Below are 27,841 nucleotides of genomic sequence, written 5' to 3' on the forward strand. Positions count from 1 at the left end.
CTTGAAAGCAGTTACTAGTCATGGTGAGGGCGGAATTCGGGCTGGAGAGGCGCTTTACCGTCCTCTCGGTCTCCCCCCTTCGTTTATCAACGTGTTTACTCACCTGTGCACTGTGCCGGGCGCCAGGGAAATAAAGAAAATTAGACCGACTCCCCCCTCCCCGCGTTAAAAGCAAGGCGCCCGCAGTTCGCCTCGGCGCCCCGGCTCCGCATAAGCACAAAGGGAAACGGGAGCCGGGCTTCGTGCGGCGGCTGATCGCGTGGCGGTTTCCCCTTCGGGATAAACTGTAAACGTCCAAAGGCAGTTTTGGAAGGTGCTGGAAGAATTCACAAAAATTGGTTTTTGCACCGTGAGCTCGAACTTGGCCTGTATCCCCTGAGCAGCAAAGCAGCCGGGGCGTAGCCGGGCCACACGGACGGGAACAGGAGCGGGAATAACTGGGCCCGGAGGACGCGGCCGGACCCACCATAGGGAAGCTCGCGGGAGGCGTCTGCTCCCAGGAACTCGCTCTGCGGAAACGGCAGGGGTGCAGGGGGCTCGGGTGGGGTTCAGCACGTGGGCGCCTGTCGTAGTAAACGCAACGCAGACGCGGTTAAGAGAAATGTGCGGCTCCAAGGTTCGGACCGTCGGTCACGACAGGAGCGTTTACCGGCAGCTTTGAAACACCGGGCGTTATGGGGAGATGTTCAGGAGAAACGGGTCCAAAGACGCATCTGTATCATTTTCTCATAATCTCATTTTTACAAAATCGCCAAGCGGAGGGCCGTGGTTACCTCCCCGCCGTAGGCGCATCAGCCGCTATCGCCCCGGAGCAGCCGGCCGCGGGCGCCTGGTGGTGGAGGGATGGGCAGTCATTCCTCGCCCCCGAGTCTGCTCCGGCCCGGGCTCTGGCCCAACGCAGCTGGGCTCCGGGACGCAGGCTGGGCTCAGGTTGGTTCCAGGCATCTGTCCTTCATTTTATTTTTATTTTTTTATTGATTTCAAAGAGAGGAAGGGAGAGGGAGAGAGAAACACTGACTGGCGGCCTCCTGCACGCCCCCGACTGGGGACCGAGCCCAGGGCCTCCTGGTTCATGGGCGGAAGCTCAACCACTGAGCCACACGGGCCGGGCAATTTCACACCGGACGGAACATGATTGTCTGTCGCTGTGTCCGCCCCTAGACGTGAGGACGGGTCTTCGTTTCATCCAGCTCGGTTTTGTCAGAATCCACCGGACGATGTAGTTTTAGGGCAGGAGAGGAGCTGGGTTGTGCAGGTGGGGCCTCCACGCCCACCTGGATCTGCAGGTGAGAGAGGCCGGGGAGATGGCCACGAGGCACCCGGCCCACCCTGGTGGCTCTGACCCGCGGCCGCGGCCGAGTCCGTGCTGGGAAGGCGGCTCCTCTGCCTCTAGGCCTGGGCCCCTGTTCTTCCTGCCGTTCCTGAAGTCCCACCCTTTAACATGAACGGCCCAGCCTGCAATTTCAGAAGAGCCAAAATTGATTCGCCTGTTTACTTATCTCTTTGAAATGTAAAATAAAATTGCAGCTGTGTGTGAATTCCCCCGGCCCCGTGAACACGGTGCGTTGGCGGGAAGCCTCTTACTGTGTCCTCTTGCAGATTTTAAACTCTAGTTGGCTCCCATTAAACTGTTATGAGAACAAAACGAGCGAATGACTTTTCTTTAAACAAATACGTCTTGTTGTTTCAAAGAAAGCACAGTTCTTGACACAGGACTAGTTCCTTACAACGAATTCCTCACTGTCGCTCACAAAGAACAGAAACGGTGGGCGAGGGGCCCGAGGGCGCTACTGTGGCCACCTCTGTGCAGAACGCGAGAACCAGGCGGCGCTTACATTCCTGTCTGTCTGTCTGTCTGCAGAGCTCCTCGAATGTCTCCCCAAGGGCCTGCGGTTCTCGCGTTACAGGCTCCTACCTTTCTGTCCACGTTATTTCCCCTTCTCCGCCCTACTTTAAAATGCGAAGGCCGCCGGGAACAGCGAGGCGCCCTGGACAGCGCCCGCCACGGGCTCCAGAGCGAGGTCCTGGCGGCGGGGTGGAGACGGCAGGCGTGAGGGGTTCACTCTGTTTTTACCTGAACTCGAACCCTCTGCCTGAAGCCCCGGGAGGAGCAGAAACGGGGACAGCAGGAGGCGCCGAGCGGACGCCCCAGCGGGCCGTCGGGGTTCCCTGCGCGGCGTTTACTTCGGGGCTGGGGGTCCACACAGAGAGCACCTCCTGTAGGACGTCTGGGTCGCCCGTCAGTTCCTTTGCAGGTAGAGGGTCATTTCCCTGGGGACGGGTCTCTATTCAGAGAGGACAGTAGCATCTTGGGGGGGACTCTTGCTCTGCTCCGTGGTCCTCGCCAGGGGCTGGGGCGGCCTGGGCCAGGCATTCCAGCCGGAGGTCCTTCCCTTTTAATTTAATGGCCTCAGGGTTCTTTATCCCAATCTGATATATAACTGCTTTGGGGGGGGGATAGCTTTTCCTTCTCAGTGAGAGCCAAGGGGGGAGCGAGGGGGAAGGAGAGGGAAACGCCCGTGTGAGCGACGTCGACAGGGAGCCCACCCGCAACCCAGGTGCATCACGAGGGGACGTGGAATTTTCAGTGCTTTTCTGCACCTGTTGGGGTGCCCACATCGCTCCCCCCGTTTAGTCTAATACGACACACACACTGGTTGGCTCTCAGAGGTTAAGTCCGTCTTCATTCGTGGGGTGAACTCAGCTCCATGAACCCAACTTCTGGATCCCATTTGCTGCTATTTGACTAAAGACGTTGGTTTCTGTGTCGGTGGGAACACTGATGGGACCATTTTTAAATAATACTTATTTCAGGGCTGTAATCAGTGCTGTGCTGACCTCAAAGGAGAGAAAATGTGTGTTCCCGCTTCTCCCTTCTCAACAAAAATTGTGCAAGATCCGCGTTGTTTCCTCCTTAAGCGGCTGATAAATTTGACCACTGAAACCACCTGGGTCTGGAATTATCTTTGTGGGAACTTTGAACAAAGTTCAGTTTCTTTGGTGGTAAAGGGCTGTTTGGATTTTCCAATTTCATCGTGTTTCAGTTCTAATAAGCTGTATTTTTTTTTTTAACGCGCCCGTTCCGCCTGCGACCTCAGCCTGGCCGTGTGAAGCCGCGCGAAGGTCCCTCCGCCCCGCGGGGCCCGGTTTCCGCGGTCGCGGGGGTTGGGGGGCCCGGGGCCCCGCCGCGCTCGGGGGTCGCGCGGGATCCTCGCCGTCCCCGCGGCAGCGCGGGAGCGGGTCGCGGCCTCTCGGGGCCTGGGCCCCGGGACGGGGACCCCGCGCAGGGCCGGGGCGGCTGTAAAGAAGGGGGTGACTTAGGGTCACGTGGGAAAGGCCGCGCTGAAGCCCGGGGACGCCGGCGTCCCGCGGCGGGGCCTCGCTTCGTGCCAAGCGCGCTGGCGGAGCTTCTCGGGCGGGGGGTGGGGTTGGGGGCCCGGCTTCGGACACAGCGGGGCGCAGAGGCGCGCGCTCGGCCCTCGGGCCGCCGCCCAGGCCCGCGGACCCGGAGGCGGGGGCCCCGCGCGCCCCCGGGAGCCCGAGACCCGCGGGGGCGGGGCGCGCGCCTCCTGGGCGCCTCCTGGGCGCGCGGCCCGGCCCGGAGCCCGCGTCTCCGACCCTGCGGGTTCCAGCCGCGCTCTCCCGGGCGCGCGGCGCGGGGTGCGGGACGGCCACGCGCCCGGGGCAGCAGCGCGGCGGGCACCGAGGGCGGGCACCGAGGGCGGGCACCGAGGGCGGGCGCAGTCGCCGCCGGGGGAGGCTCGGGGCCGCCCGGCGCGGTGCAGGTGCGCGGCTGGCCGCCTGGGGGCGAGCGAGAGGTGCGCGGAGGCGCCGTGGAGACGGAGGCCGCGCGGGTCCCGCGGGTCCCCCAGGGGGCGCGCGCCGGCCTCGGAACCAGGGCCCCGCCCAGGCTCTTCCGGCGCTTCCCATTGGCCGCCGGCCGGCGCTCGCGAGTGACGTCACGACGGCCGCCGCCCGGAAGTACGCTTGAGGCAACTGGGCGGCCAGGCTGGTGAGCGCCGGGGCCGCGCGCCCGGGGGCAGGCGGGCGGGGGGCAGGCGGGCGGGGGGCGCGTCCGCCCTGGGGGCCCGGGCGCCGGAGCCTGCCGGGCGCCTCGAGCGTCTTCGGCCCGCGCGGCCGGGCGCCCAGGGTCCCGCGGAGCCTCTCGGGCGGGCGCGGGGCGCGGCTGTTCCGACACCTGCTTCCCCGAAAGGAGCGGCGCTCGGCCGTTCGCGCGGGGCCCCCGCGGGGCCCACCTGGCGGGGGGGGGCGGGGCCGGGCCCTGGGGGCGAGGAAGCGGGTCCGGGGCCAGGACGTCGGGCGGGAGCGAGGCCGACGGCGCCGGGGCCCCGGGAGACCAAGCGCCCGAGTCAGCCCCGGGCCTGGGGGCCGGGCCCCTCCCTCCCCCGTCGGAGCCGAGCCGGAGCCCCTGGGGGCGGGTGGAGCCCGCGGCGCCCGCCTCCCCGCCTCGCTCCAGGCCCGCCCCGGCCCCTGACCCTGACCCTGGCCCCTGCCCCGGCCCTGACCGCCCCGCGCCGGGCGTTTGTCCCGCAGATGCTGAGGCGCCCGCCGCGCTGGGCGCTGAGCCGCGGGGCCTGGCGGCGCCTCCTGTGCACCATGAAGGTTCGGTCCCCGGAGTTCCAGGCGCTTTTCACCGACGGACTGAGGAGCCTCGCGGGTGAGGCCGCCGGCGTCGGGCGCCCGGGCGGGGGGAGGCCGGAGCCGGGCGGCAGCAGCCCCTCCCCGGGGTCCCCCCCCCCCAGGCTCATTTAGTCCCGGGGGGGGCGCTCGGTGCGGGGAGGAAATTGAGGGTTTTTCAGGGAACGGGGTGAAGCCCCTCGGAAGACCCCTCGTGGGCGTCCCCTGGCCGGTCCCCGTGGCTCCGGTGCCCTGTCCAGCTGGGGTCCCGCGGGGTGAAACCAGCCACCTCCCTGGATCCCCGTCTTCTGCCGGCTCTGAGCCTTAGGTCTGGGGGGTTCCTCCCTGACAGCTGTAGTTTTTACCTATTACAGTTGCTCTGCCACCTATCCTGTCTCAAAGGGAGAATCCTTTTTTAAAAATACGCTTTCCAGTGAAGCCCCTTTTATTAAGCTAGGACACAGCAGGTGCAGGCACGAGCCAGGCTTGTGCGCGGGTGAGACAGGGCTCTGCCCGGAGGGGAGACAGACAGGCACCTCTCACGGACCAGGAGGCATAAAGATGCAGCTCCCGCTAAGCTCCCAGAACTGCACCAGCAGGAGAGGCCCCCTGAGGCTCTGGGGGAGGCATTCCCGGGGCCTCCCTTCCTCCCTGTGGGCTTGTCCTCCACGTCCACAGGAGACGCCGGGGCAGGGACCTCTGTGGCTCTCACAGCTGGGAAACCACGTCCCCAGGGCTCCTTCAGACAAACACATGGAGATGAAAATGTCTCTCTCATCAGAATTGTTTGTCAAAGAAAACCATGAGCTGCGGATCGCGGGTGGTGCCGTGCGCGACCTGCTCAACGGGGAGAAGCCGCAGGACGTGGACTTCGCCACCACGGCCACCCCCGAGCAGATGAAGGGCATGTTCCAGGCGGCTGGTGTCCGCATGATCAACAACAAGGGGGAGAAGCACGGGACCGTCACGGCCAGGGTGAGGGACGTGTGACAGCCACTGCACTGCCCCTTCCTAACGTCACAGCTTACGTTCTCCTGGTAAAAAATCTAGCAAATAGTGAAAGCTGGTGAAAGTCCGCCCTCTCTCCCCTTCCTACCGCTCCTTTCAGCTAATTTTCACAGCACTTGCCTGTTACTCGCACATATCAGGGAACACCTTTCTGTGCCGTGGGGTTTGTTTCATGTTGATTCACCCGTTTTGAGGTGGGATCTGTTGACGGGCGTCCTGCTAGGGAAGTGATGTCACCTCCCCCCACCCCCACTGCAGCGGCTTCTCAGTGAGTCGTCCCAGGTGCTGGGTTGTCAGCACCCTGGTGTCCCCCTGTGGCCCCTGGTGCTGGCTTACGTCAGTGTCCCGGTGTCCCCTGTGGCCTGTGGCCCCGGGTGCTCTGGGTTAAGTCCTCTGCATGGCCACGTCGCGGGCCTGCTCTGACCGCATTTCTGGTGCCGCGTGGCTTTGTCTTCCTTGCAGTTCACAGCGTTTTTCTTGGACGTCGCAGACGTCACTTTCAGTGTGTGCGCCCGATTGGTTCCTGGGCTGTCACACTGCCTCCCCGGCTCCCCTGCGCCAGCTCCCAAACCTCTTCTCCCTGCTTCCAGGGCCTGTTCCTGGATGCCTGGGTGCTCTTACTTGTTGACACCCTTGTTTGATGGCCTGAGACCTGAAGCAGGCTGCTTTTCCCTCACTCTGGTCTGATGGTTTTGTGGCTGTGGACCTGGAGCCAGGAGGCCTCACTCGGAACTGAAGGCTTCTCTGGTGCTGCAGAAGCCTCGGCCCGGGCGGGCTTCTCCCTCGTGACACCTGAGGGCGTTTCCTTTTGGAAGCTCGTGGTCTTTTTCTCACTGGTGTTTTTAATTCTGAGCTGATGGGCCGCCTTTGTATTTGTTTCCTGTTGACTGCAGGGCACCGAGTTGGCTCCTGAATCGTCCTGACCTCGCCCCTTGTTAAGTGTCTTCTCCTCGGAAACCCCGGTGGTGCTGGACGTGGACCACGGGGACTGGTCTAGTTTTACCCTTTGTCTCCTCTGTTTTATATTGTCTTTTCCTTTGCTTCCCGTGAGAAGCCTTAACCTGATCTCATATCTTTCTATCCTGTTTGCAAGTTTTGCTGTCTCGTTTTTATAACATTTTTGGAGCCTGGTGTTTACAGCGATTCTCAAACAGTCTTCATATTCCAAACCTTTTCCTCACCTCTTGCCTGTGCCTTAGATTCCTGGGTCCCGGGATTCTGGAGTGAGGACTAGCTTGTTTCTAGAGGAGAATGTGTGTGAGGTCCAGAGGTTCTAGAACAGACTCCCAGGGGTCACTGGTGGCTTTCAGTCCCTGTGAAGAAATTCCAGACTCCGACCTTTCGCCGTTCAGCCCGCCTGCGGCGTGTGCTCCCCGCTGCTCGCCCTGCCTGTGGGGTGTGCTGTGTCAGGGGCACCCTCTCTTCCACCCGCCCCTCGCGCTCTGCCTTTGGTCATCTCTCCTCATTCGTGTGCACGGATCCTACGGAGTCTTCATGGCTCAGCTCACGTCGCTGTCACGAAGCTACTCGACTTCTCACTGCTGCAGACGGTCCCTCCAGCCAAGGTGGACGGAGGGCCTTGTACGCTCCTCGATGGCCAGCGGTGAAGGGGCCGCCCGCTGTGCTCACACTTCTTCCTCTGTCGGTCGTTTGCTCGGGTGAACATTCTGTAAGCTGACAGCTCTCTGCACACTGCACACTGGAGCTATTAGAGTCTTCCAGAGAGGAGCCCGGTTTGAAGCGGAAGAATCAGTACGCTGCTCCCTTCTGCCCCATCCCTTGGCTAAGTGGCCATCTCTGTAGGTCAGATTCATCTTTTTAAGAAAATATTTTTGGGTCCGTCTTTGAATATTGTGACTTTCTGTTTCAGGTGCATGTGCACGAGTTGACTTTGAAAAGAAAGAGGGTCTGCCTGTCAGGACTTAACCTTGTTGTCACCCCATCCAGTGATGCTAAAAACAAATTTTTTAAAAATGTGTTTAATAACAGCTGCACAAAGAGAATTTTGAGATCACCACATTGCGGATTGATGTCACCACGGACGGACGGCACGCGGAGGTGGCATTCACGACGGACTGGCAGAAGGACGCCGAGCGCAGAGACCTCACCATCAACTCCATGTTTCTAGGTAACGCAGAGGTGAAGTGTTTTCACTCCGTCCATCCGAATGCCTTCCGGTCAGCAGAGCCCTGCGTTCCGGAATGTTCTGCGGCTCGCAGGGCTGCCTTAGAGACGGTGTGCGTGGTGGTTACAGGGTGACTGGACCCCAGATCCCTGGGTTCAGGCTCGGACCCCGTCCCACCCTAGCTGTGAAGTGAGGCGTTCGCGTGGCCCCCTTTAGGGTCACTGTGTGGAGCAGGAGTTAATCACTTAGTCCTTAGATCAGTGCCCGGCGTCCCGTCAGCGGCCTGGCTCCAGGTCACGCTCTTACCCGCCCCCTTCCTCAGCTTCCTCATTTTCACTCGTCGTGTTTTAAAAGCTGATAATTCAAAGCAAAACAAAGTATGCGCCAGCTTCTCACGCCTCGGTCAGTCTTTCCCTCCAGGCCTTTCTCAGGCCTTACGGACGAATCATTCCTAGTTCTGGTTTCTGGTTACGTTGTTCCTCTTAGTTTTGCTTTTATCAGATCCTGAGTTTTTTCCTACAAACTCTGATCTTTTTTGAAAAAAGCCCTCAGTACCTCCACACTCAGCAGGGAGTCTCTTCGTGAAGGGAGAACGTCGAGACAGATGGGCCACATTTGTTACTTTGCAACCAGACTTTTGTTTTTATTAACCTACTTTTTAAAAAAAAAATTTTGTTTTAAAATCTGGAATCTTTTAAATTTGTGATTCGTATCAAAATACCATAGGACCCAAAACAGCTCAGGGAGGTACCTTTTGACCCCCCGTTACCCATCTCGCCCACCCCACCCCGTGGTGACCACCAGTCCGTCCTCTGTGCGCTTGGTTTTGTTGTTTCTTAGGCTCCACATATAAATGAGATCATACGGTGTTTGTGTCTCTGCCTGACGTATTTTACGTAGCCCAGAGCCCTCGGTGTCCACCCGCATCGCAGGTGGCCAGTTTTATTCCTGTAGACGGCTGAGCGAAGTTCCTCTGTAAGAGGTGCACCAGCTTCCCGTCCGGCTCTTGCTAACAGGCGCTCTCCTCCCTCTCTCCCAATGGCCAGGCTTTGACGGCACTTTATACGACTACTTTAATGGTTACGAAGATTTAAAAAATAAGAAAGTGAGATTTGTTGGACATGCTAACACAAGGATACAGGAAGATTACCTTAGAATTTTAAGATATTTCAGGTAAGACTTTTAAAAATTAACAATATGGTTATTTCCAGAGCACAGTCTGATCCTGTGACACACAGAGCAGGTCAGTGTACAGAGTGGTGACATCCCAGTGTCTGTCTCCAGTGGAGACGGAGCAGACGAGGGACCCCCCCCCGCAGGTTCAGCCCTGCGTTAGCCACACTGAAGATGTTCAACGGGAAACTCCCGAAAGCAGCAACCTGTAGGCTTTTTTAAATTGCGCACTGTTGCCCTCGTGGATCCAGGAGGTCGGGGCTCTGTTCCCAGTCAGGGCACAGGCCCGGGTTGTGGGCTGCTGCTGATCAATGCCTCTCCCATCATGGATGTTTCTATCGCTCTCTCTCCCTCTCCCTTCCTCTCTCTGAAATCAATAAAGATATACTTAATAAATAAACTCACTGTTCTGCGTAGTGTGATGAAATCTCATCCTGTCCTGCTCTGTCCCACTCGGGACCTGACTCATCCTTCCATCCAGCGTCTACAGGCTGCATCGCTCCCCGACCTTAGTCTCGCTTATCAAGTCAGTTATCAGACCATTCACATAACTTTTATTACAGCATATTGTTAATTTTTTTATTTAAATTTTTTTTATTGATTTCAGAGAAAGGGAGAAGGGGAGAGAGAGAGAAACATTGATGAAAGAGAGTCATTGATCAGCTGCCTCCTGCATGCCTCATACTGGGGATGGAGCTCAAAACCAAGGCATGTGCCCTGACCGGGAATCAAACCTGCAGCCTCCTGGTACATGGGATGGCCCTCGACCACTGAGCCACACCAGCCGCCATGACTGTTCTATTACTGGTTGTTGTTACCTCTTTCTGTGGGTAGTTTATCAATTAAACTGTGTCACAGACATTTATGTATGTACAGGGTTCAGTACTGTCTGCAGTTTCGGGCATCTATTGGGGTCTTGGAAGGTGTTTCCCGAAGATAAGGGCACTGCTGTGTGACGTTAGAAATTTCATTCCCAAAGTATGCCCTTGACTCCATCCTGTGATTATCTTTTGTAGAATCCAGCTTTAAGTCGTTTTTCTAAATGTCCACTTTATTATTTCCTGCCCTGATCACTGCACGGATATCAGAGTGCCTCCAGCGGCCCTCCACGGCCAGGTGCTCTGACACAGTGTGAGCGAAAGCCCCTTGGGGCTTAGCTTAGGCTCCTGGGAAACCTCCCGGGTGAACCTGGCGAGCAGGACGTGCAGTTGGGTGGCTTTGTGGGTAGCAAGGCCTTAAACTCTGAACTCGGACCTTTTCATCAACTGTGCTCCCTGGCGAGTTTATGTCCAGTGATGCCAGTGTCCACTGGTTGAGATGACGCAGAATATTCCATTGTAGTCTCTATTTTTTAATTAATGCTATTCTTGTAACGACTACTTGCAAATAGCCTCTTTTTATAGAGACTAGAACATAGACTGAGCCTTAGCCATAGTCACTTAATTTAGATAATAATGAACTGAACGTGTGACTTTAAGGTAGTTCTGAGATTCTTTGACATAGACTCCAGCGTCCGCGACGAGGCCTGCCCCATGGAAACTCAGTCAGAGCCCGATGTGGCAGACAGGCGGCTATCGAGGCTGGCATGTCCGGTTGGCACGCAGTCCTGTTTGGGTGCCTGTACAAGATGCCTTTTTTATTCGTCCCTCGAAAGCACCACTTGGGAACTGCACGCACTGGCCCTTCTCAGCGTCAGCGACGGGAGTGAAAGTGAGGCGGGCGGCCTGGTTTTTGCCAGTGTTAAGAAGTTACTTCTATTTCATGGCTTTCGGGTTTTCTCGTCTAGGGAAAACGAGGTGAACTGGCCGCAGGGTTCCCAGGGCACCGCCAGCCCTGGCTGATTGTGTCTGTGATGAAGCAGGTGTGGGGTGGCACCAGGAGGCTGAAAAGCAGACTTTCCTGGTTGATGTCCCAGCACAGAGGTAATACACCCCGCGAGCTTTGTTTCGTAGGTTTTATGGGAGGATTGTTGACAAGCCTGGTGACCATGATCCTGAGACTTTGGAAGCAATTGCAGAAAATGCCAAAGGCCTGGCTGGCATATCAGGAGAGCGGATTTGGGTGGAACTGAAGAAGATCCTCGTCGGAAATCACGTGAACCACTTGATCCACCTCATCTACGACCTCGGGGTGGCCCCTCACATAGGTGAGGCCGGTCGCCAAGCACCTGCCTTCGCGGATGAAACGTCGGGTGCAGCGCTCCATGCGGGAGATGCGTGCATTTCAGTGGGAGAACCCTCCAAGGAGAAACGGGATGTTTTAAAATAAACTGAGGATGGGGCAGGGTGGACAGTTTTGTCGCAGCTGGGGGACAACTCAGAGACCCTGTTGGCCAGTGTACAAGGTGGCTCCACGGCTGGCCCTGGGTCTGAGGCGGCTTTGCCACTTGTCAGCTCTGGGACATGGGTTAGTTCCTTGATTGCTAGTTTCCAAATCTAAAAACGGGAAAGAAAGGGACAGCATCTTTGTGAGGAGGGCTGATTCGATGAGTTCACACGTGTGCAGAAGAGTGACAGACGTAGAAAACGTTCAGTAAATGTCATAATTAACCTTTAGTAATAGTGGGTCACCTAGTGTGTACCTCGTGTCGAGAAACGTGGGCATATCTCACATACAGACGGGAACTGAACTTGTGCCCTCTTGGTGTACAGGACGACACTCCATCTGGGCCACCCGCCCGGGCTGGAGGGGTGGCTCTTCTGTGGCTGTATGTAGTGAGTGGTCAGGAGTTTGCAGTTGGAGTGTGTCCGAGACTGACCACTGCCCTGTTCTGCTGCAGCTGGTTAATGGGTACACACGCTTGAGCTCCCCTTGTTTGTGCAGGAGGGGTGAGGTCCGCAGCTGTGTCACTGGGCCCAGGGGTGGAGGAGGGGACACCAGGCTGGACAGAGTCCTGGCGACAGGCTCCTGCCCAGCAGACATGGGTGGCTGAGCACGCGGGTGTTCGTTAAACCTGTCCACTGCGAAAACTAATGAGAAGCTGCTGTCCCCACAGGTCTGCCTGCTAATGCCAGTTTGGAAGAATTTGACAGAGTCAGTAGAAACGTGGAAGGATTGTCACCAAAGCCGATGACACTCTTGGCTTCCTTGTTGAAAGTGCAGGACGACGTCACCAGGCTGGACCTGAGGCTGAAGATGTCAAAGGAGGAGAAGAACCTTGGCTTGTTTCTGGTCAAATATAGGAAGGACCTAGTTAAAGCCACCGACAGTTCAGAGCCCCTGAAGCCCTATCAGGACTTCATCATAGATGTGAGTATGCGCCAGGCGGGTCCGACCACGCGTCCCGCTCGCAGTAACGCTGACAGACCCTGGGGCGTTGTGTGAACTGCGTGTATCGTAACTGCAAATTCCCCACTGCGCACGTGTCTAACTTCCTAACGCGGTGGCCCTGTCTGCTGTCTCAGTCCAGGGAGCCCGACGCCCCCGCCCGCGTCTGGGAGCTGCTCAAGTACCAGGGCCAGCCCGGCGCCCTGGGGGCCCTGCAGCAGTGGTCGGTGCCGGCGTTCCCTGTGAGTGGCCACGACCTCCGGAAAGCGGGCGTCTCCTCCGGGAAGGAAATCGGGGCGCTGCTGCAGCAGCTGCGAGAGGAGTGGAAGAGGAGTGGCTACCGGATGCAGAAGGACGAGCTGCTGAGTCACATGAAGAGGGACTGAGCGCGGGTGGCCTGGGCGCAGGGCTCCAGTAAGGCCTGTTTCCTCCCTCCCCGAGGTCTGGGACTCGGGCCCCAAGGGGCCGCCGCCGAGGGGAGCTCTCCGGAGGACTCAGGTCTTCTACACTCTGGACTCGATGGTGTCAGGCACCCAACTGCAGCTCCCGCCTCTGCCCTGACCACTGACCCTCGTCCTCCGGGAACGGCTCCCGCTGAGGAAAGGACCCTGGGCCTGGCCATGCGTCGCCTGTCTCGGCTTTCACGTGTCTGCGTAGGGCAGCCCTAAAGTTAATCTTGAAAAGATCAGTCTGTTTAGAGGGAAATGTGTCCTGGTGTCTGCAGTTGAAAGCCTGGGTCACATTACACACTTGTCTATGGTAAGCGCTAGTTCTTCCTGAATTCCAGAATAAACTTGTGTTTGAAAAGAGGTGACCAATTTGCACAAAATATCCTATAAACTATGAGACCAGCTGTGCCCACGGGGCTGGCATCCATTCCCCAAGACGCTGCTGCGTTTCCGTGTAGTGATGCCCCAGTAAAGGACGTGCTGCCTTCAGTAAATGTCAGGGTCCGGCCTCTACGGTTCCTCCCCGAGGATGTGAGCCCTGAACGCTTTCAGTGGGCAGCACCCGAGTGTATTTCAGCTGCTGTACTGGAGCAGAACGGATTTTCCTCCCGGTCAGAGCATCTCCGTGCTGGCCAGTGGCCGTGTTTCTGTGAAAGCCCAGCGAGGAGGAGGGGTGAGCACAGAGTGTAACAGCATCTGTGAGAAAGGGAGCTCAGAGCCACCCTCAGGCCAGTGACAGGGTTAGAAAGGGCCCGAGATGCTCGAGTGCCAGTGACTGCACAGCGGGACCCAACCTCACAGAACTGCTCCGGGGGGAAGCATGCAGACGTCGCTCCTTCGGAGGCCTGGTGTTCAGGGATAAAGCACTAACAGTATTAGATGCAAGTGTTTACTTATTAGACAGTTTTATTTGCAAGTGTCAGTAAAGAGTATGGAACGTTCTGGGATGACAGCTTCGGGGGCAGGTGGGACAGCTGTGTCCTGCCCTCAGCCCTCACTGGTTTACCCTCAGGTGGGGTGTGGTGCTGCTGAGCAGAGCTGGGTCCATTCAGAGCACGTTCTAGTCCTCACGCTCAGAACCCTGGGGTTATTCGTGGGGGCGGAAGCTTGGGAAGTAAGAGCTGCGGCGTCTGGAAGGAGGGGGCATGTGCTAAACCACCGCACCTTCCTGGGTGGCTGTGTTTGCTCTTGGCAGCTGCACCGGCACACATTTTGTGAAAGACAAAATAGTCTGTTTTGGCCTCATGTGTTTTACCCCATTGGCTGAGCTTTTCCCAGTGAATTACGTAAAGCGGGGAAGGACGGGCAAAACCAGTTAGTCACACAGCGGGAGATGCCGGGAGACCCGCAAACGTACAAAACGAATGAGCCCAGAGGCGGGGGCTCCGGCCCAGCGAGCTCGTCTCAGTCGTTTCTCACAGCTGAGTCGCCTGCGTGAGCAGGTATTTACATCACTAAAACAAGGAACAGTTTATAGTTTTGCTCTTAACGTTTACTTACAGATTTTCTTCAGTTTACACTGAACAAAACAGCCTGAAAGGACAGTATCTCACTTCTGGCCTCTGCTAGGGGGGACATACTTTGGCGTCTCTGCTCCTTAGTTTAGGTTCCAATTATACTTGGAGCAGAATAACCAGTGTCCTAGTTCAAATGAACACTGAGCAAGTACACAGAATACTAGGGGTTTTTTTAACTAACACACATAAGACAATGAAAACCATTTGGGGCTCAAACTGAGTATTTTAACAAATATTTTCAGAATTTACAAATAAGTACAGAGCCTTTTAAATGGGCTTTAGAATGCTATCCATGGCCTTGCCCTCAGACGGGAACATACTGGAGCCTGGAGCCTGGCTGCGGCACCGCGGCCCCCAGGAGTGCGGACACAGGCGTGCTCTGCACCAAGGCCTCCAAAGGCCAGCCTCTCGTCACACGTGCTCTGTGCAGGAGGCAGTCTTCTCACTCTCAGAGACGTCGTCCTGTCCCATCAGTGACCTGCTACCAGACACCGGCTCCCACAGGATCCAGCACCGAGCTGCACAAGGTGTTCCTGAAACCAAGTCGTCAGGCTGTTTTCTCACCCCTTCAATGGTGTAGTTTAGTCCAAACCTTCAAAACCACGTGGCTAAGAGGCAGCAACCGTCCCTGTGACGTGGCTTTGTACTGGGTTTGCATCAGCAGCAGGATTCCCAGAGCAGACCTGGCCTTGGAACACCAGCTCGTTAACTAACTGGATCCCTACCATATCTACAAGCACAGCACGACTTTGTCAGGGCTGATCTCGTCCTCGGTGTCTGGAATCGTGGGCAGCAGAGCAGATCGCGTCAGACCCCAGAATATCTGAGGTAGCATGTCTTTTTTGGTGGCTGTGAATTTCCATCCGATGTGGCTCGCACAGACCTTACACTGGGCGACTGTCCAGGCAAACCTGCAATTCAAGGAAAGGTGTCAGCTGAGGGAACGTGGCTGTGCCTCAAGTTTATAATGTAGCCTGTTAAGAAGCCAGATCTCAGCCACAAACCAACCCACTGAGCTTTGATCTACACAGTTCCTGAACCAAATCCCATGGAAAGGTTTCCCGATTTGTACGTTTTCAATTCCTATGTATGACGCAAAAGCTAGGCCGTGAAGAAAGCTGGCAGGAAAAAGGGACCCAGTGCAGCAGGCTATGAGGAGGCCCTATGGAGACCCTGGACCAGGAAGAGGAACCAGTGGGCCCTGGACAAAGGAAGCCTGATACCAAGCGGGAGGGCGGGGCTGGGAGGGAGACCACACCTGAGATGACGCCTGCAGCAGCCCCGGGGGATGCACTGTGGGGCCGGGCGGGGGAGAAGCTATTTCCCACAAGAGACTGAAACCACCTGAAGAACCAGCGTCTAAACCAGGGTGGTGTGTCAGAAACAAGCTGTGGCACTTCGGCTCCTAAGGAAACTAAACCAAACCATGGACTGTACCCATTTCCCTCCTTTGCCCACATTTAGCATTTATGTTAACAGGGTAATTCTAGTTTTAGTTCTTGGGCTAGAAAGTGTCAAGTAAGACTGGACAAGCCAGCTGACGTGGTTCAGAACAGCGGTGAAACTTCTCATTCTTGCTCAGCTCGTTTCGTCTTTTTTAAAAAAGGGCTGACCCACAATTTGGCAGAAAAGGCAAATAATAGGGTTCTTGAGGATGTGGCTGAGGGGCTCGCCCGGGCTCCCTGGTGGGGCTGCTGGTCCCAGGCTCACATTGGGTGACAGGACCCGGCAAAAAGGCGGGGCTTACTGCACAGGGGGCCCTCGGGTAGCTGCATGGCCATTCTTTCTCCCCAGCTCTGCTCTCAGTGAGCCGATGGCCAGCCACTGCTGACATGAAGAGCATTCATTCATTCCCCTATTTTGGGCTATAATTCCAGCCTTGCTGCTTAGGAATCTTTTTCTGCCCAATTAAGGCCAAAAAAAATCTGCAGGACATTACCCAGGAAACCAGCTGTGCTGTGTGGACGGCCGGCCGATCAGGTTCAGGTTGGAGGCCTTGTACACGGTCAGCGTCTCATGCACGTACCCATGGGGGTTCACATAGGCGGCCATGGGCCCGCACAGGGACAAACTACAACAGAACAAGCAGAGGGTCGGTCAGCACAGGAAAAGCCTGAGTCAAATAGTTTTTACAAGTTGACCAAGAAACAAGGTTATGAGCACTCTGGTTTCTGACCTTTCAGTTTCACATAATTTTAGACCCTTAGGTGACAAGACTGGCAGCCCGCCCAGTGCTGTCTGAATGTTCCTGTGCTGACCAGAGGGAAACGAGCACTAGTTTCTTCAACCCTCCTGCAGACCTGTGGTGTGAAATACAACCCAGCCTCGTCTGGAGTGGGGAGGACGTGCCCCTCACCCCGGGGCAGCCCCATCTCTGCACACCGCAGTTCTGTCTTATAATTAGGAATCCCTTGTAACACGGTGTTCACACTCTGGGTCACACAGCAGCGGGCCCGGCTCAGAAGCACGTCTGAATGAGCAAAACTTAACATTTAACTAGACTGTACTGCCTGAGGCATCACGGTAGGTCCCTAAGATACTCTATAACAAAGGTCAGCAAGGGCTGGGGACAAGGAATGTCCAGTTCTGCTATGTGGTGCTCAGTCCCTGAGCTGTGGCTGCAGGAGCCCCGCCCTGAGGTCTCCGGCCCCCTCGGGTTTCACAGCTGTGTAACCAGAGGAGGAAACGTATGGAGAGCAGAAATGTCTCCACAATAATTCTGTGACGAGCTGGGAAAACGTACTCAGAGGTTTATTAAAAATGTAATATAGCCAGCTGGGCGTAGCTCAGCGGTTGAGCATCAACCTAGGATCCAGGAGATGACGGTTCCACTCCGGGTCGGGGCACATGCCCGGGTTGTGGGCTCGATCCCCAGTAGGGGCGTGCAGGAGGCAGCCGATCCATGATGACTCTCTCATCACTGATGTTTCCATCTCTCTCTCCCTCTCCCTCTCTCTGAAACCAATATAGTTAAAAAATAAGTAAAATAAACATAATACATCTCACCTGAATATTTCATTTTTGGTGGTGATTTCTGTTTCTTGACACTGTTTACAGCACAGAGACGTACACTAAAAAATGTAAGAGGAGATCAGTGGGGAAACTCACACTCATGTAATGACCTGATTGCACAGGTCACCAAACCCTCTCTAAGGTGCACATGCTCCCTTTTAACTACCGACTTGGCTAAACCAGTGGCTGATGCACAGACCACACGCGTTCACAAAGCTTCAGTGAGGCTGATGGACAGGCACCTACAGCTGAGGGAGGCAGACAACTCGGGCTCTGCCTATGACCCCGATGAAAACTGCAGTGTCCTTTCATTCCCAGTTTTTCCACTGCAGGAAGATGAGGCCTTGGGTGCCCCTGAGCCACCCCAGCCTGACTGCGGGACGCCGGCCTCACTCGCTCACCTTGTTCATGATGTCCAGCTCACAGCGAAGCCGCTGGACGGCACTGCCGATCTTCAGGAGCTGAATCCTCAGTGCGTCATCAATGGGAAGACAAGCAGCGACTCTGTAAGAAAAGTCTTCAAGACGCGGTGGGTTTTCTGAGCTTTAAACTTAGGAAGAAGTGTCCTGAAATGCCCTCTACTGGGTTCCCAAAGACCCCGTCTCACACAATCACAGCATTAAAGGAGGCCAGCTGCCAGGCATGCGCTCTCAGGAGTTCTAACGTAACCTGACCAATGCCTATTTTGTAAGTGCCTGCTTAGAAATTAATCACAAAATCTCACGTTAGGAGTTCTTTATTGCTAAGAGACCAGAAAAGCAGCTAAGTAGCACCTAACAGAGACACAGAGCTGATGGGTACAAGTCCTCCGCGGGGTCACCTTTCTTTAAAGCCCCCTCACAGGGCAGGGCAGGTGACGGCCCTCAGGAAGTCTGATGTGCCCATGACCGCAAAGTGAACCCCTTAGGAAAACCCTGCGGAGCATGGGGTGTCCAAGAACGTGGGGCTCTGCTAGGCCACCTAACCAAACATAACAGTTTTTTAAAACTGGTGAAAGCAAAAGAAATGTGTGTACTTTTCAAAACTAATAAAAATACTAGATTAAAAAAAAACTGTTTGGTTTTGTTCAACAGAAAACAAAACCGTTCCTGTCAGGGCGGCATCTCCACCAGCAGGAAATGCTTCGTACCTATTGGATTCGAAGGAAGGGATTCGTCCTTCAGGTTTTCGTCCCACTCACGCAGCTGCTTCTTGATTCTGTCCATTAATGTTTCCTTGTTGAAAACAAAAGCAGCCACAGTGAGGTTCCCAGACTTAGTTACTGTCATCTCTTCAGCTCTAATAAAACGAACACATTAGCAGCTACTGAAATCTCACTAGTAGACTCTGAGTTTCAGGTTCTCATGGGGAGACGATCCCAGCGCCAGCTGGGCCCCGCGGGTGTGCCCTGCCCTTGGCTGCCAGGCGCCGGGCTCCTCTCCTTCCCAGGAAGCGTTTTCTGCCTCCCTCCGGGATTGAGGCCCGTGGTCTGCACGCACTCTTACCACATAGGAGAGCTCATCATTTTCTCACAAGTGTGCGCAAAAAGCCCCGTCTATTGGGTATTTGTCATGAATCGCAGGCTCCCTCAGGGCTGTGCATGTGCTAAGTGCTCAGGACCTCCTTGGTTTGGTTCCCCAGGACTCGGGACCCCCACAGGGGACAAGCGACACGTACTGAATGTTACTTCATGCAGCAGCCACCACTATAGACACTCAGTGATTTGCCCCAAAGCACAGAGAAAAGGACAGACGTCAGGACTGAACAGTCTATGTCTAAAAACCCAGATTCTTCTAACTGTCCCAACAGCCCATCTCTTAGTAAGTTCTGCACGATCTGGGGATGCCGGGTATTAAAACTTAAGCAAAAACACTTGTGGATGTGCCACTGACGAGGCACCAGGAGATACATGTTAATATATTTGTATAGGAAAGTCCAAAACACGGATAAAGGATTAATTTTCTAAGTGTAACTACCACATGACTCAACAAAATTTCAAATGCTTGATAAACCTGAGAACATCTCCCTATCTGGTCCTGAAGTTACGAGGCATAAGGAACTGGGGAAACCAAAACTTCTACACGTTACAGGCAGAGCCTCCCCAGGAGTCTGACTCCGGCCTGTTCTCCACAAATGCAGCAAATGGCACCAGACTTGAACGTGAAACACCACTGAGAGTGGGAGCCTGTGTTTTCTTCTAACGGCCCCTAACCTGTGACGGGCTGAACCTAGAAACTAAGAGTGGAAGGCGAGTTACTCACAGCGTCGTACAGGGAGTACAGCCAGCGAGGCCACGAGGTCAGATTCGCACAGTGAAACTTTCTCTGAAAACAGGAAAAAGCCACTTAGTAAAGTGATCCCACAACAAAGATTCTTAGGGAGAAAGCTGCACTGGGAAAACGATTTGGGCCCAGGAAAAGATGTTCCAATTTCAAAAAGAAAAGCACTGTAGATGATCCATAGTCTGACAGTCATGTTTTTATAGCCTTTACACTCATGTTGCAACTAGAATCTTGATTCTTTTGAAAAAGCTCAAATATTAACATTTCAATACTGAGAACAACTAGTGAAAATAAGAAGAGCAACCAAGTGTCCCACTTCCATGGCCGCCATTTGTCTTTATAAACTAATAAGCCCTTGTCCAGTAGCCACAGTGAAAACACAGTCCAAACTGTGTGTGAAAGCTTTAAGGGGCTGTCAACTGAGCCACCACAGAGGCTGCCGTGAAAGGTGAGGCAACTCTGAAACAACGGTGACACACAGACGGCCTGATCGCGTCCCCACGTCACAAATCCCAGAGAAAGGGGAAACCATTATGTGTCTCTCCCAGTTGTACTTTGGAATCGGAAAGGGAGCATGCCTAAGTCCATATAAAAGTATGAATTACACTTAAATTCCTGTAGAATTTCAGTGTTTGATGGGAAGACTCAATGAAGGTGTCAGTCCGCAAAGTACACATTCAACACAATAGCTATGAGGCTGGAATGAAGAAACATAATTGGAAGTTCATCTAGAAGAACACACTGTAAAAACCAAGGAAACATGGAGAGAGGAGTGTTCTCCAGGATATGCGGAGTCTTAGACACACTGGGGAGTGAGAGAGAATCACAGGCCAGTGCATCTCCGGGAACCAGTCCTGAGCCCGATGCCCACTCCACCCCTCCCTCAGCCAGCGGCATGGAGTCCTGTCCGAGACGGGGCGAGTTTGACCAAGGAACAGAACTCGGTGCACGCTGACCTGCAGAGACGCTTCACGAATAAACACTAATTTACACCCAAACCAACCCTCACCACTCTACTGGACAGAATAAGGGGCAACCAGAGCAGGATTTACCAGCTTACAATGGAAACGTCCTTCCGTATTTGTAAGAGATGCATCTCAAAAACCAATTTATTCCAGACTCAGAATCTAGGAACCCTTTGCTGTAAGCAGAAGGCACACACCCTACTACTCCCTACTTAAAACTGACGCATCTCACAAATGAGTGAAACAGGCTTCATCTGCTTTTTTTCTAAGAGAAGAAATGGTTTAGCCAAAAGGACAGACTCAAGAATCAATGCCAAACGGGCCTCCCTGTCACAGAGCACCTGGTCTCATGCCAAGTTCTGGGATGTCAACTGTGTTGTACAAAGACAGGCGAAAAGCTCTCAGAGCCCGGAGGAGGTCAGACTTGCTCTGCACCACCCAGACTCTCCTTTCTCCAAGGCCCTGTGCTGAAGGCTGGAGCCAAACGTCTGACCTGATTACAGTTCAATGAGAGGATCTTGCGGAATTAAATCGAGCTGCTGACACAGAACCGAGTCAGCACTGCGAGAACGCTTCCTGTCCGGGCACCTTTCTCCTGCTATAGACACACTTCAGAGCGCGGTCGAGGGGCGGCCACAGGCGTGGAGATGCACCCTGAGCCGTCTGTGTTGCTTTCTTCCAGACAGGAAGACACACACTCAGTCCCGCACCTTCTGGTACTTCTGCCACCACTTGAGCGAGGAGCGGTCCTCCTGGGAGCCAGGCTTGGCGGGGACCATCCGGCACTTGTTGAGGGACTCGAGCTGCACTGCGGACATGGTGGAAGGCAGCACGCACTCGGGCAGGATCTGCACCTTCGCCTGCTGGATTCTGAGGGCAAGAGCCAGACAGGGGTCCCGTGTAAGGTCAACTAACTCAAACTGAAGTTTCTAAACATGAGGCTAATTTTAAATACTAAGATTTTCAAAGTTTCCTTTTTAAAACACATTTAGCAAATTCTGATCTTAAGATACAAAAGTTTTTCAAAAATACTACAATTCATAAATCGTACTGAAGTTAAAACCAAAGAGAGCCTCAGGAATGGATTTCCCGTCTCACTATGGAATGGAGAGGAAATTTCTTACATTTCAGATAAATATATAAACAGTTTAAAAAATCAACACATAACGAACTACTATTGTGTATCCTAAACTTGCAAATTAGTTTCTGGGACACCCGCCATCCCATCTCCCCATCTCCCCAAGCTGCCTGCCCCTAACCCTTTCCCTCCCGATCCTCTAACCTGAGGAGCAAGAGAGAGAAAAAGAAGAGCCCATTTCCAGGGATGAGGTAAAGGAAGAACTTGCAGGGTGACTTGCAGCCTTGACTTCTGTGTGCATTTTTCTCATTCTCAAATGTTTAACTTCAATATGCAAAGAAGTAAAATACACATGATGTTTTTCACTTAGAAACCACTAAACTCTATGACAGTGAACATCACTTCCACGATGCCACCTGAGGATACCCTGTGAACCCCGTTGTGAGCAATGCTGACAGGAAGGCTGTACCCACAAGCCGTTTTCTGAGATGTGGGGACCCCAGTGCATTCCGAGCTAGGACGAGGCACAGGCAGGCCAAGGCCGAGCAGCACATGCAGCCGCAGCCTCGCCAACTGCACTCAGGTTCTACGTGTCTCCGTATCAACCAGTGTCCTCACTGAACACAGCCGCGCCCTCGCCGGCGTCTCGGCAGCGGGTCTGTGGCCACTGGGGAGGACGTGCCCCGTGCAGTCCTGCCCAGCCCTGGCTGGCTGCTGGTCCTCACTGGTCAGGGGGAAGTTCCTCGACCTGCTCTCAGAGTTAACCGTCTGCTGCCACCTGCTGTTCAAATGGTTTTCCCACAATCGAAAGTCAGATACTGACACAGCCTCAGAAACACCCTTTCCCGTCCGTTTTCCATGCGGTTCCTGGAACAGTGTTCACTAGTAAGTGTTTTATAAGCATGAGGCTGGGAAGCACTTTAAAAAGGGAGCTGTTGGCGCAACGCAGTGACGAGGCAGCCTGCACTTATTGGAGTGCAGGGCCCTCGGGGACACACTGTCATCCACTCCGGTGAACCTTCTGGTCCTAAGTGTAGGAGGTAGAGTCTCAGCCACTGTCCTCAAGCAGCTCATCTGCCGAGGGACAGGCTGATGTCCTATGACAGGCAACGATCAAGATAAACGCTTTTTTTTAAAGGATAAAGTCAGGCGAACTGGCTTTTAAAAATGAGCTTAGTGTTCCCTGAACTTTTGAAGAGACTCTGTGAGAGCTGCCCAAGTAACTGCCAAGGCGGATACTCAGAATCCCTCCACATTAGAAGGCGCAGATGGACCAAGTACTGTGCACGCAATGCCCTGTGGGTGATGTGAAAGCCACAGAGACACACGAATGCATGTGGTCCCTACAGCTTTCCGACAGCACAGTGGGAACCAGAGTGGCTCTCGCGGATCACAGGACCCGCAAACATGGTGTCCCATGAACACAGAGCCTGTGAGCCTCTGAGCTCCCACCCTCTCACTGCAGAGAGGCCTTCAACCCAGAAGCCACGCCCCAGTGAAGCTGCCCTCTGGGTCTGCCCACTGCTCTCACACCTGCAAGGACCTGAGTCCCTGGAGATCCTAGGGGAGGGGCTACAGCTGCTCCAGGCTCCTCACTCCCAGGAATGGGCATGAGGCCGGCTCTCAGGCTTCTCCAGTTTTACAAACATCCTAGATAACTGGACACCCAGCAATTTTAGAAACCACCAGGCTAAAGTTCCCAGGGAAAGAGAACAACTAGTTAAAAGTTACCAAGTGTGACCGGGCCGGGCGTGGCTCAGCCGATGAACATCGACCTACGTCACATGCCCGAGTTGTGAGCTCCATCCCCAGTGGGGGGGGTGTGTGTGTGTGCAGGAGGCAGCAGATCAATGACTCTCATCACTGATGTTTCTCTCCCTCTCTGAAGACAATATATTAAAAAAAAAAAAAAAAAAGTTACCAAGTGTGGAAGGTCAGGGGAATGAGAAACCACAAGAACCCATGTCACTGAGAGACATTTGCACAGCTTTAAGTGATGGCTTTAAGTGACAGCAGCTCTCACCCATCCGACTGCGTCCTCAGCTCCAGGACTTTGAACCTCTGTCTTCCAACCGCTTTCACTTTCACCACCTCGATCCCAAAGTCCTGCTCCTCCCGGTAGGCGTAGATCTCCGCTGTGGTTCCAAACTGCGCTTCCCTCTCCTGGGCATTACTTCAAGGACGTTTCAAAAGGAAACAGTTTTGAACGTTTAATTTTTAAATGTGCAGAGTTGACAAAAGCAATGCATGTGGAAAACAATACACAGTAATCGACCCTCACCGCAAAGCTATTTCAATATTACGCAGAGGAATTTAGACACAGGCGGCGGCCTCACAAAGTACAACCAGAGGCCTTTTAGGAAAGGACAGACTCCAGACACTGAAAGTGACCCAGGGCTAAAGGTTCCCCTTCCCAAGCAAACCCTCATTTCCTCCAGCCCCTCATTCCTGCTGAGGGCTTATTAGTACATTCTCGCTTCCTGTCCCTGCCCCCCACTTCCTACAGCGGCCACAGGGCACCTGCATTCAGCTTCAGCTTTCCTCTTTCTCTTTAAATACAGACAGGTCTTAAAATTAAGTTCCTAGAAACGTTTTTCATTAAATATTAATGATCAAAAACTTCCAAATACCATAAAGTTCGACTGTGTGTGAAGGTAAACGTCTGGTTAGACATAATGATAACAAAACACCCCAACTTTCAATCTTTTCAACAAAACTGTTTCCCTCACATCCTCACTGAGCTCCTGGCCTGAACGTGCAGCGACCACACGGGTGAGAAGAGTTAAGCCAGGACCCCGCACGAGTGCTTACCTGTAGGCCAGAACCGCGAAGGTCCTGTCTTTCTGAATTAAGTTCCGCACCATGCTGACCTCCTGAGGGCTGAAGAGCTGCAGAGGCAGCGTCTGCCCCGGAATGAGGATCATCACCACCTGCGGCAGCACCGGGATCACCTGGCAGCTGTGGTCGTCGTGCAGCGTCCTGCCGTGGAACTCCTCCATGTCGGCCCCCAGGTACTGCGGCACAGACGCAGAGTCGTCACGCGGGTGCCATGGCGCACACAACAGACGCGAGAGCAAACCGGACGGAAGGAATGTAAACAGCGGGCACAGACGTGCTTAAGTAATAAAGAACTTGGCGTGTCAGCATCCCACACGGAAGTCCAACGCTGACCCTCAGAAGGAGAGTTTCTAATATTTTATAAGGATCTCACATGCAAATTCAAGACCAATTTTTTACTTCAAAATACTTTATTTTGGCTAAGAAACATCTCTGTGTCCAAACATCACAAGTGACAGCGTGAGGGGTCAGTAGGTCAGACTGTGCCCCGCTGCCCAGTGTGCAGAAAGTAAGTAGTAATTTAGAGCCTGCGCGACCAGCAGAGACACAAAAGGGTGACAATCCCTGAAGGAATTGCCCCAGGATGTAGCATGAAGCTGCTGGGAAATCCCAGTGAGTGGGGCTCTCGGCAAACAGCCCACGTCCCTGCCCAGGCTGGGGCGCAAGGCAGTGCACAGCGAAGCTCACCTGCAGCTACACGTGTACGTTTACTGGCCATCAGGCCTGTCACCAAACTACATACCGTGTGCGATGTGGGCAGGCTGGTGTCAAAATTGATGATGTTTGGTTTCTTGGCTTCTCTGCTGTCCTGGTCTTCAACTTCCATCTCTGTTTCATCTTCCCCCTCGTTCTCAGCTGCAGAAGAAGCAACTGCGGGTGACCACGCCGATCTGCGCTCCCTGCCCAAGGCACAGCCCCCGCCCAGAGCTCTGGGCCCTGGGAGAGAGATGCTCTCAGCAGTGACATCATTTCCCCTGCTGTCACTGCACTATTTGAAAACGAAAGTCTGCAAACATTTTCATGATTTTTGCTTTGGAATTTTAAACTTAAAGTTTGCGTGAAACATAAAACGTATTTTTAAAGGAATGTCTCAGAAAGCTTTCTCCACACAATTTTTACATTATGAAAACTAAGCTGATCTATTTTAAAACCTGGTGTTACTAACAATAGGTATGAAAGTTAGAAAAAGCTGCACTAAATAGGTGCCATTCTGTCAGATGGGATCTGTCCTTTCCATGCCAGCTCCGGGTAGACTCTCCTACCCTACAGCAGGGGTGCTCCACCAGAGGGGATTTTGCCCCTCAGTGGATGTGGGGAATGTCTGGAAGTGTTTTTGGTTGTCAGGACTAGGGGAGTCCTGCCAGCATCGAATGGCATGGCCAGGATGCTGCTAAACAAGCCAGGGGACAGTCCCCCGCAACAAAGAAGTCTCCACCCCCAAATGTCAAAAGTGCCAGCTGAGCAACCCAGACTGGCCTAGAAAAAACCATAAACACTTAGTGAGTCTTTTTTTACTGTAGTCTTCACCTGAGGATATTTTTTTCCATTGTTTTTCAGAAAGAGTGGAAGGGGGAGAGAGAAAGAGTGGGGGGGGGTAGAGTGGGAGGGAGAGAGAGACAGAGTGGGGGGGAGAGAGAGAGTGGGGGGAGGGAGAGAGTGGGGGGAGACAGAGGGGGGGGAGAGACAGTGAGGGGAGACAGTGAAGGGAGAGAGTGAGGGGAGAGAGTGGGGGGAGAGGGAGAGAAAGTGGGGGGAGAGGGAGTAGGGGGGAGAGAGGTAATGGGGGGGGAGAGAAAAAAGGGGGGGAGGGAGAGAAACACTGCCATGAAAGAGAGACACATCACCAGCCTGACCAGGGTCTGGGACTGAGTCTGCAACCAAGGTACGAGCCCTTGGCCAAAATCGAACCCAGACCCTCAGTCCGCTGGATGGCATTCAAAGCACTGAGCCAAACCGGGCCGGACTGAATCATTGTTCACATCATATTTCATGTATTTCTCGATGCCCCAAATAATCTTCTAAGTAGCTACAATGTCATCACAAAAGAATACCCTTTGTGTGCATCATCATTTAAACCAAGCTACTGTCAGCCGGCCCCCTGGCGAGAAAATACAAATGCCCTTCAGGCAGTGACTGCCCCGGGCCTCCATGAACTCCTATGAATCCCCAGGTACAAGGCCTCTTCCAAGGGAACAAAATTATTCCCCATCCAGTCGAACGGTCAGTGGTCTAACACTTCCCACCAGCACAAATTTTTCCTAAGAACACAGACGTTTCACCGAGCGAGAAAGAAAAATATCAACCGAAAATAAAAGCCCTCCGGATCCAATTCCCTGAATTCACGGTCCGGGCGGCACGACTCCCACTGGGCGCGCGGGGAGCCGCACGAGCTCCGCCGGGGGTCTAACAGCCCAAAGGCTGGGCCGTGTTTTTATATTTTATTTTATTAAATACGTCCTTATTGATTTCAGAGAGAGGGAGGGAGAGAGAAGCATCCACGATGAGAGAGCCGCTGACGAGCCCGCGCCCGGCCGGAGCCCGACCGGGAGCCGCCCCGTCGCCTGGGCCAGGTGGACGCTCACAGCCGCGGCCCGGGGCGGGCGGGGCCGGTTCCACCGCCCGCGGCTCGGTCTGACTGCCACGGTCCTCCCGGCGGCTGCCCCCGCCCCTCCGGCCCCTCCGGCCCCCGCCCGCCCCGGGCCGCCGGCCGGCTCAGCCCTCAGGGCCCCGCACCCCGCCGAGCCCCGGGCACCGCCGTCCGGGCGACCCCGCTCCCGCCATTGTGTCCCGCGCAGAAACCCCGGCCCGCGGCCTCCGCTCCCGGCCCCCGCCCCTCACAGCCGCGCCCCGGAGGCCCGCCGGGCGCGCCCCGGCCTCCCGGGCCCGGGCCCGCTGCGAGGAGCCCGCCGGCCGGGCGCCGCCCTGCCCCCGCCCCCGCCCCCCGCCGGAGCCAGGCCGCCCGGGCCCGTCGCGCGCCCCCCGCAGCGCAGGCCGCACGATGGAGACGCGGGCCGGGGCCGCCCGGGCGCGCGGGGCGGTGACAGCGGCGCGGGGCTCGCGGGGCCCTGCGCGCTCGGGGCGCCGGAGTCACCCCGCGGGGAGGGCGCCGGGGGCTGCCGGCCGGGCCCGGCCCCGCGCCCCGCCCGCCCTGGGGCCCCCCCGGCCCGCCCGGCGCCCGCCCGCCCCGGCCCCGCGCGCAGCCCGCGGGCCCCCACACGACGCGCCCGGCGCGGCCGTTACCGGGCAGCAGCGGCAGGTGGGTTGCCCATGTCGTGCGCCGCGTCCTGCGGGCCGCCCTCGCCCGCATGTCTGTTTACCCGCGCGGCCTGCGGGCGGGCGGGCGCCTCCGCGCACGCGCGGCCGCGGCCTGCGCCACAGCGCCCCTGGCGGCCCCCGCGGCGGGGCGGGGCAGGGCCGGGCGGGGCGGGGTCCCACGCTGTCCCCGTCCCCCGGGACCTCGCGCCCGCCGCGCCTGCAGAGCCCTCGCCCGGGAGACGGAGGCTCGGGGCC

At 55.4% G+C, this 27,841-nt stretch overlaps 2 protein-coding genes across 3 annotated transcripts; one reads left to right on the forward strand and one right to left on the reverse strand.

The window, feature by feature from the left end:
- Positions 1–3,871: 3,871 nt before the first annotated feature.
- TRNT1 (tRNA nucleotidyl transferase 1) lies at positions 3,872–13,212 on the forward strand. 2 transcript variants are annotated; one of them, XM_087824679.1, is made up of 8 exons: positions 3,872–4,012; positions 4,555–4,678; positions 5,420–5,613; positions 7,636–7,774; positions 8,818–8,944; positions 10,897–11,090; positions 11,940–12,193; positions 12,349–13,212. In XM_087824679.1, the coding sequence occupies exons 2-8, from the start codon at positions 4,555–4,557 to the stop codon at positions 12,595–12,597; spliced, it is 1,281 nt and encodes a 426-aa protein (XP_087680805.1). In that variant the 5' UTR covers positions 3,872–4,012; the 3' UTR covers positions 12,598–13,212. The 2 variants fall into 2 exon arrangements, with proteins under 2 accessions (XP_087680805.1, XP_087680806.1); XM_087824680.1 differs by lacking the exon at positions 3,872–4,012 and having other exon boundaries at positions 4,523–4,678.
- Positions 13,213–14,130: 918 nt separating this feature from the next.
- Positions 14,131–27,630, reverse strand: CRBN (cereblon). The gene is given in 12 exon segments (XM_087824681.1): positions 14,131–15,088; positions 16,117–16,248; positions 17,184–17,248; positions 17,591–17,706; positions 18,319–18,403; positions 19,430–19,492; positions 21,126–21,285; positions 23,517–23,666; positions 24,305–24,507; positions 25,074–25,186; positions 27,572–27,590; positions 27,592–27,630. Coding segments are annotated over 12 exon segments (1,296 nt in total). The 5' UTR covers positions 27,601–27,630; the 3' UTR covers positions 14,131–14,907.
- Positions 27,631–27,841: the final 211 nt, after the last annotated feature.

Source organism: Miniopterus natalensis, chromosome 15 (assembly GCF_054644295.1).
Source record: "Miniopterus natalensis isolate mMinNat1 chromosome 15, mMinNat1.hap1, whole genome shotgun sequence".
Lineage (NCBI taxonomy): Eukaryota > Metazoa > Chordata > Mammalia > Chiroptera > Miniopteridae > Miniopterus > Miniopterus natalensis.

Coding starts and splice junctions, on each gene's coding strand:
- TRNT1 (XM_087824679.1), top strand. CDS start 4,555: ATGCTGAGGCGCCCGCCGCGCTGGGCGCTGAGCCGCGGGGCCTGGCGG. Junction 5,614..7,635: donor ACGGGACCGTCACGGCCAGG/GTGAGGGACGTG, acceptor GTTTAATAACAG/CTGCACAAAGAGAATTTTGA. Junction 11,091..11,939: donor CGGGGTGGCCCCTCACATAG/GTGAGGCCGGTC, acceptor CTGTCCCCACAG/GTCTGCCTGCTAATGCCAGT.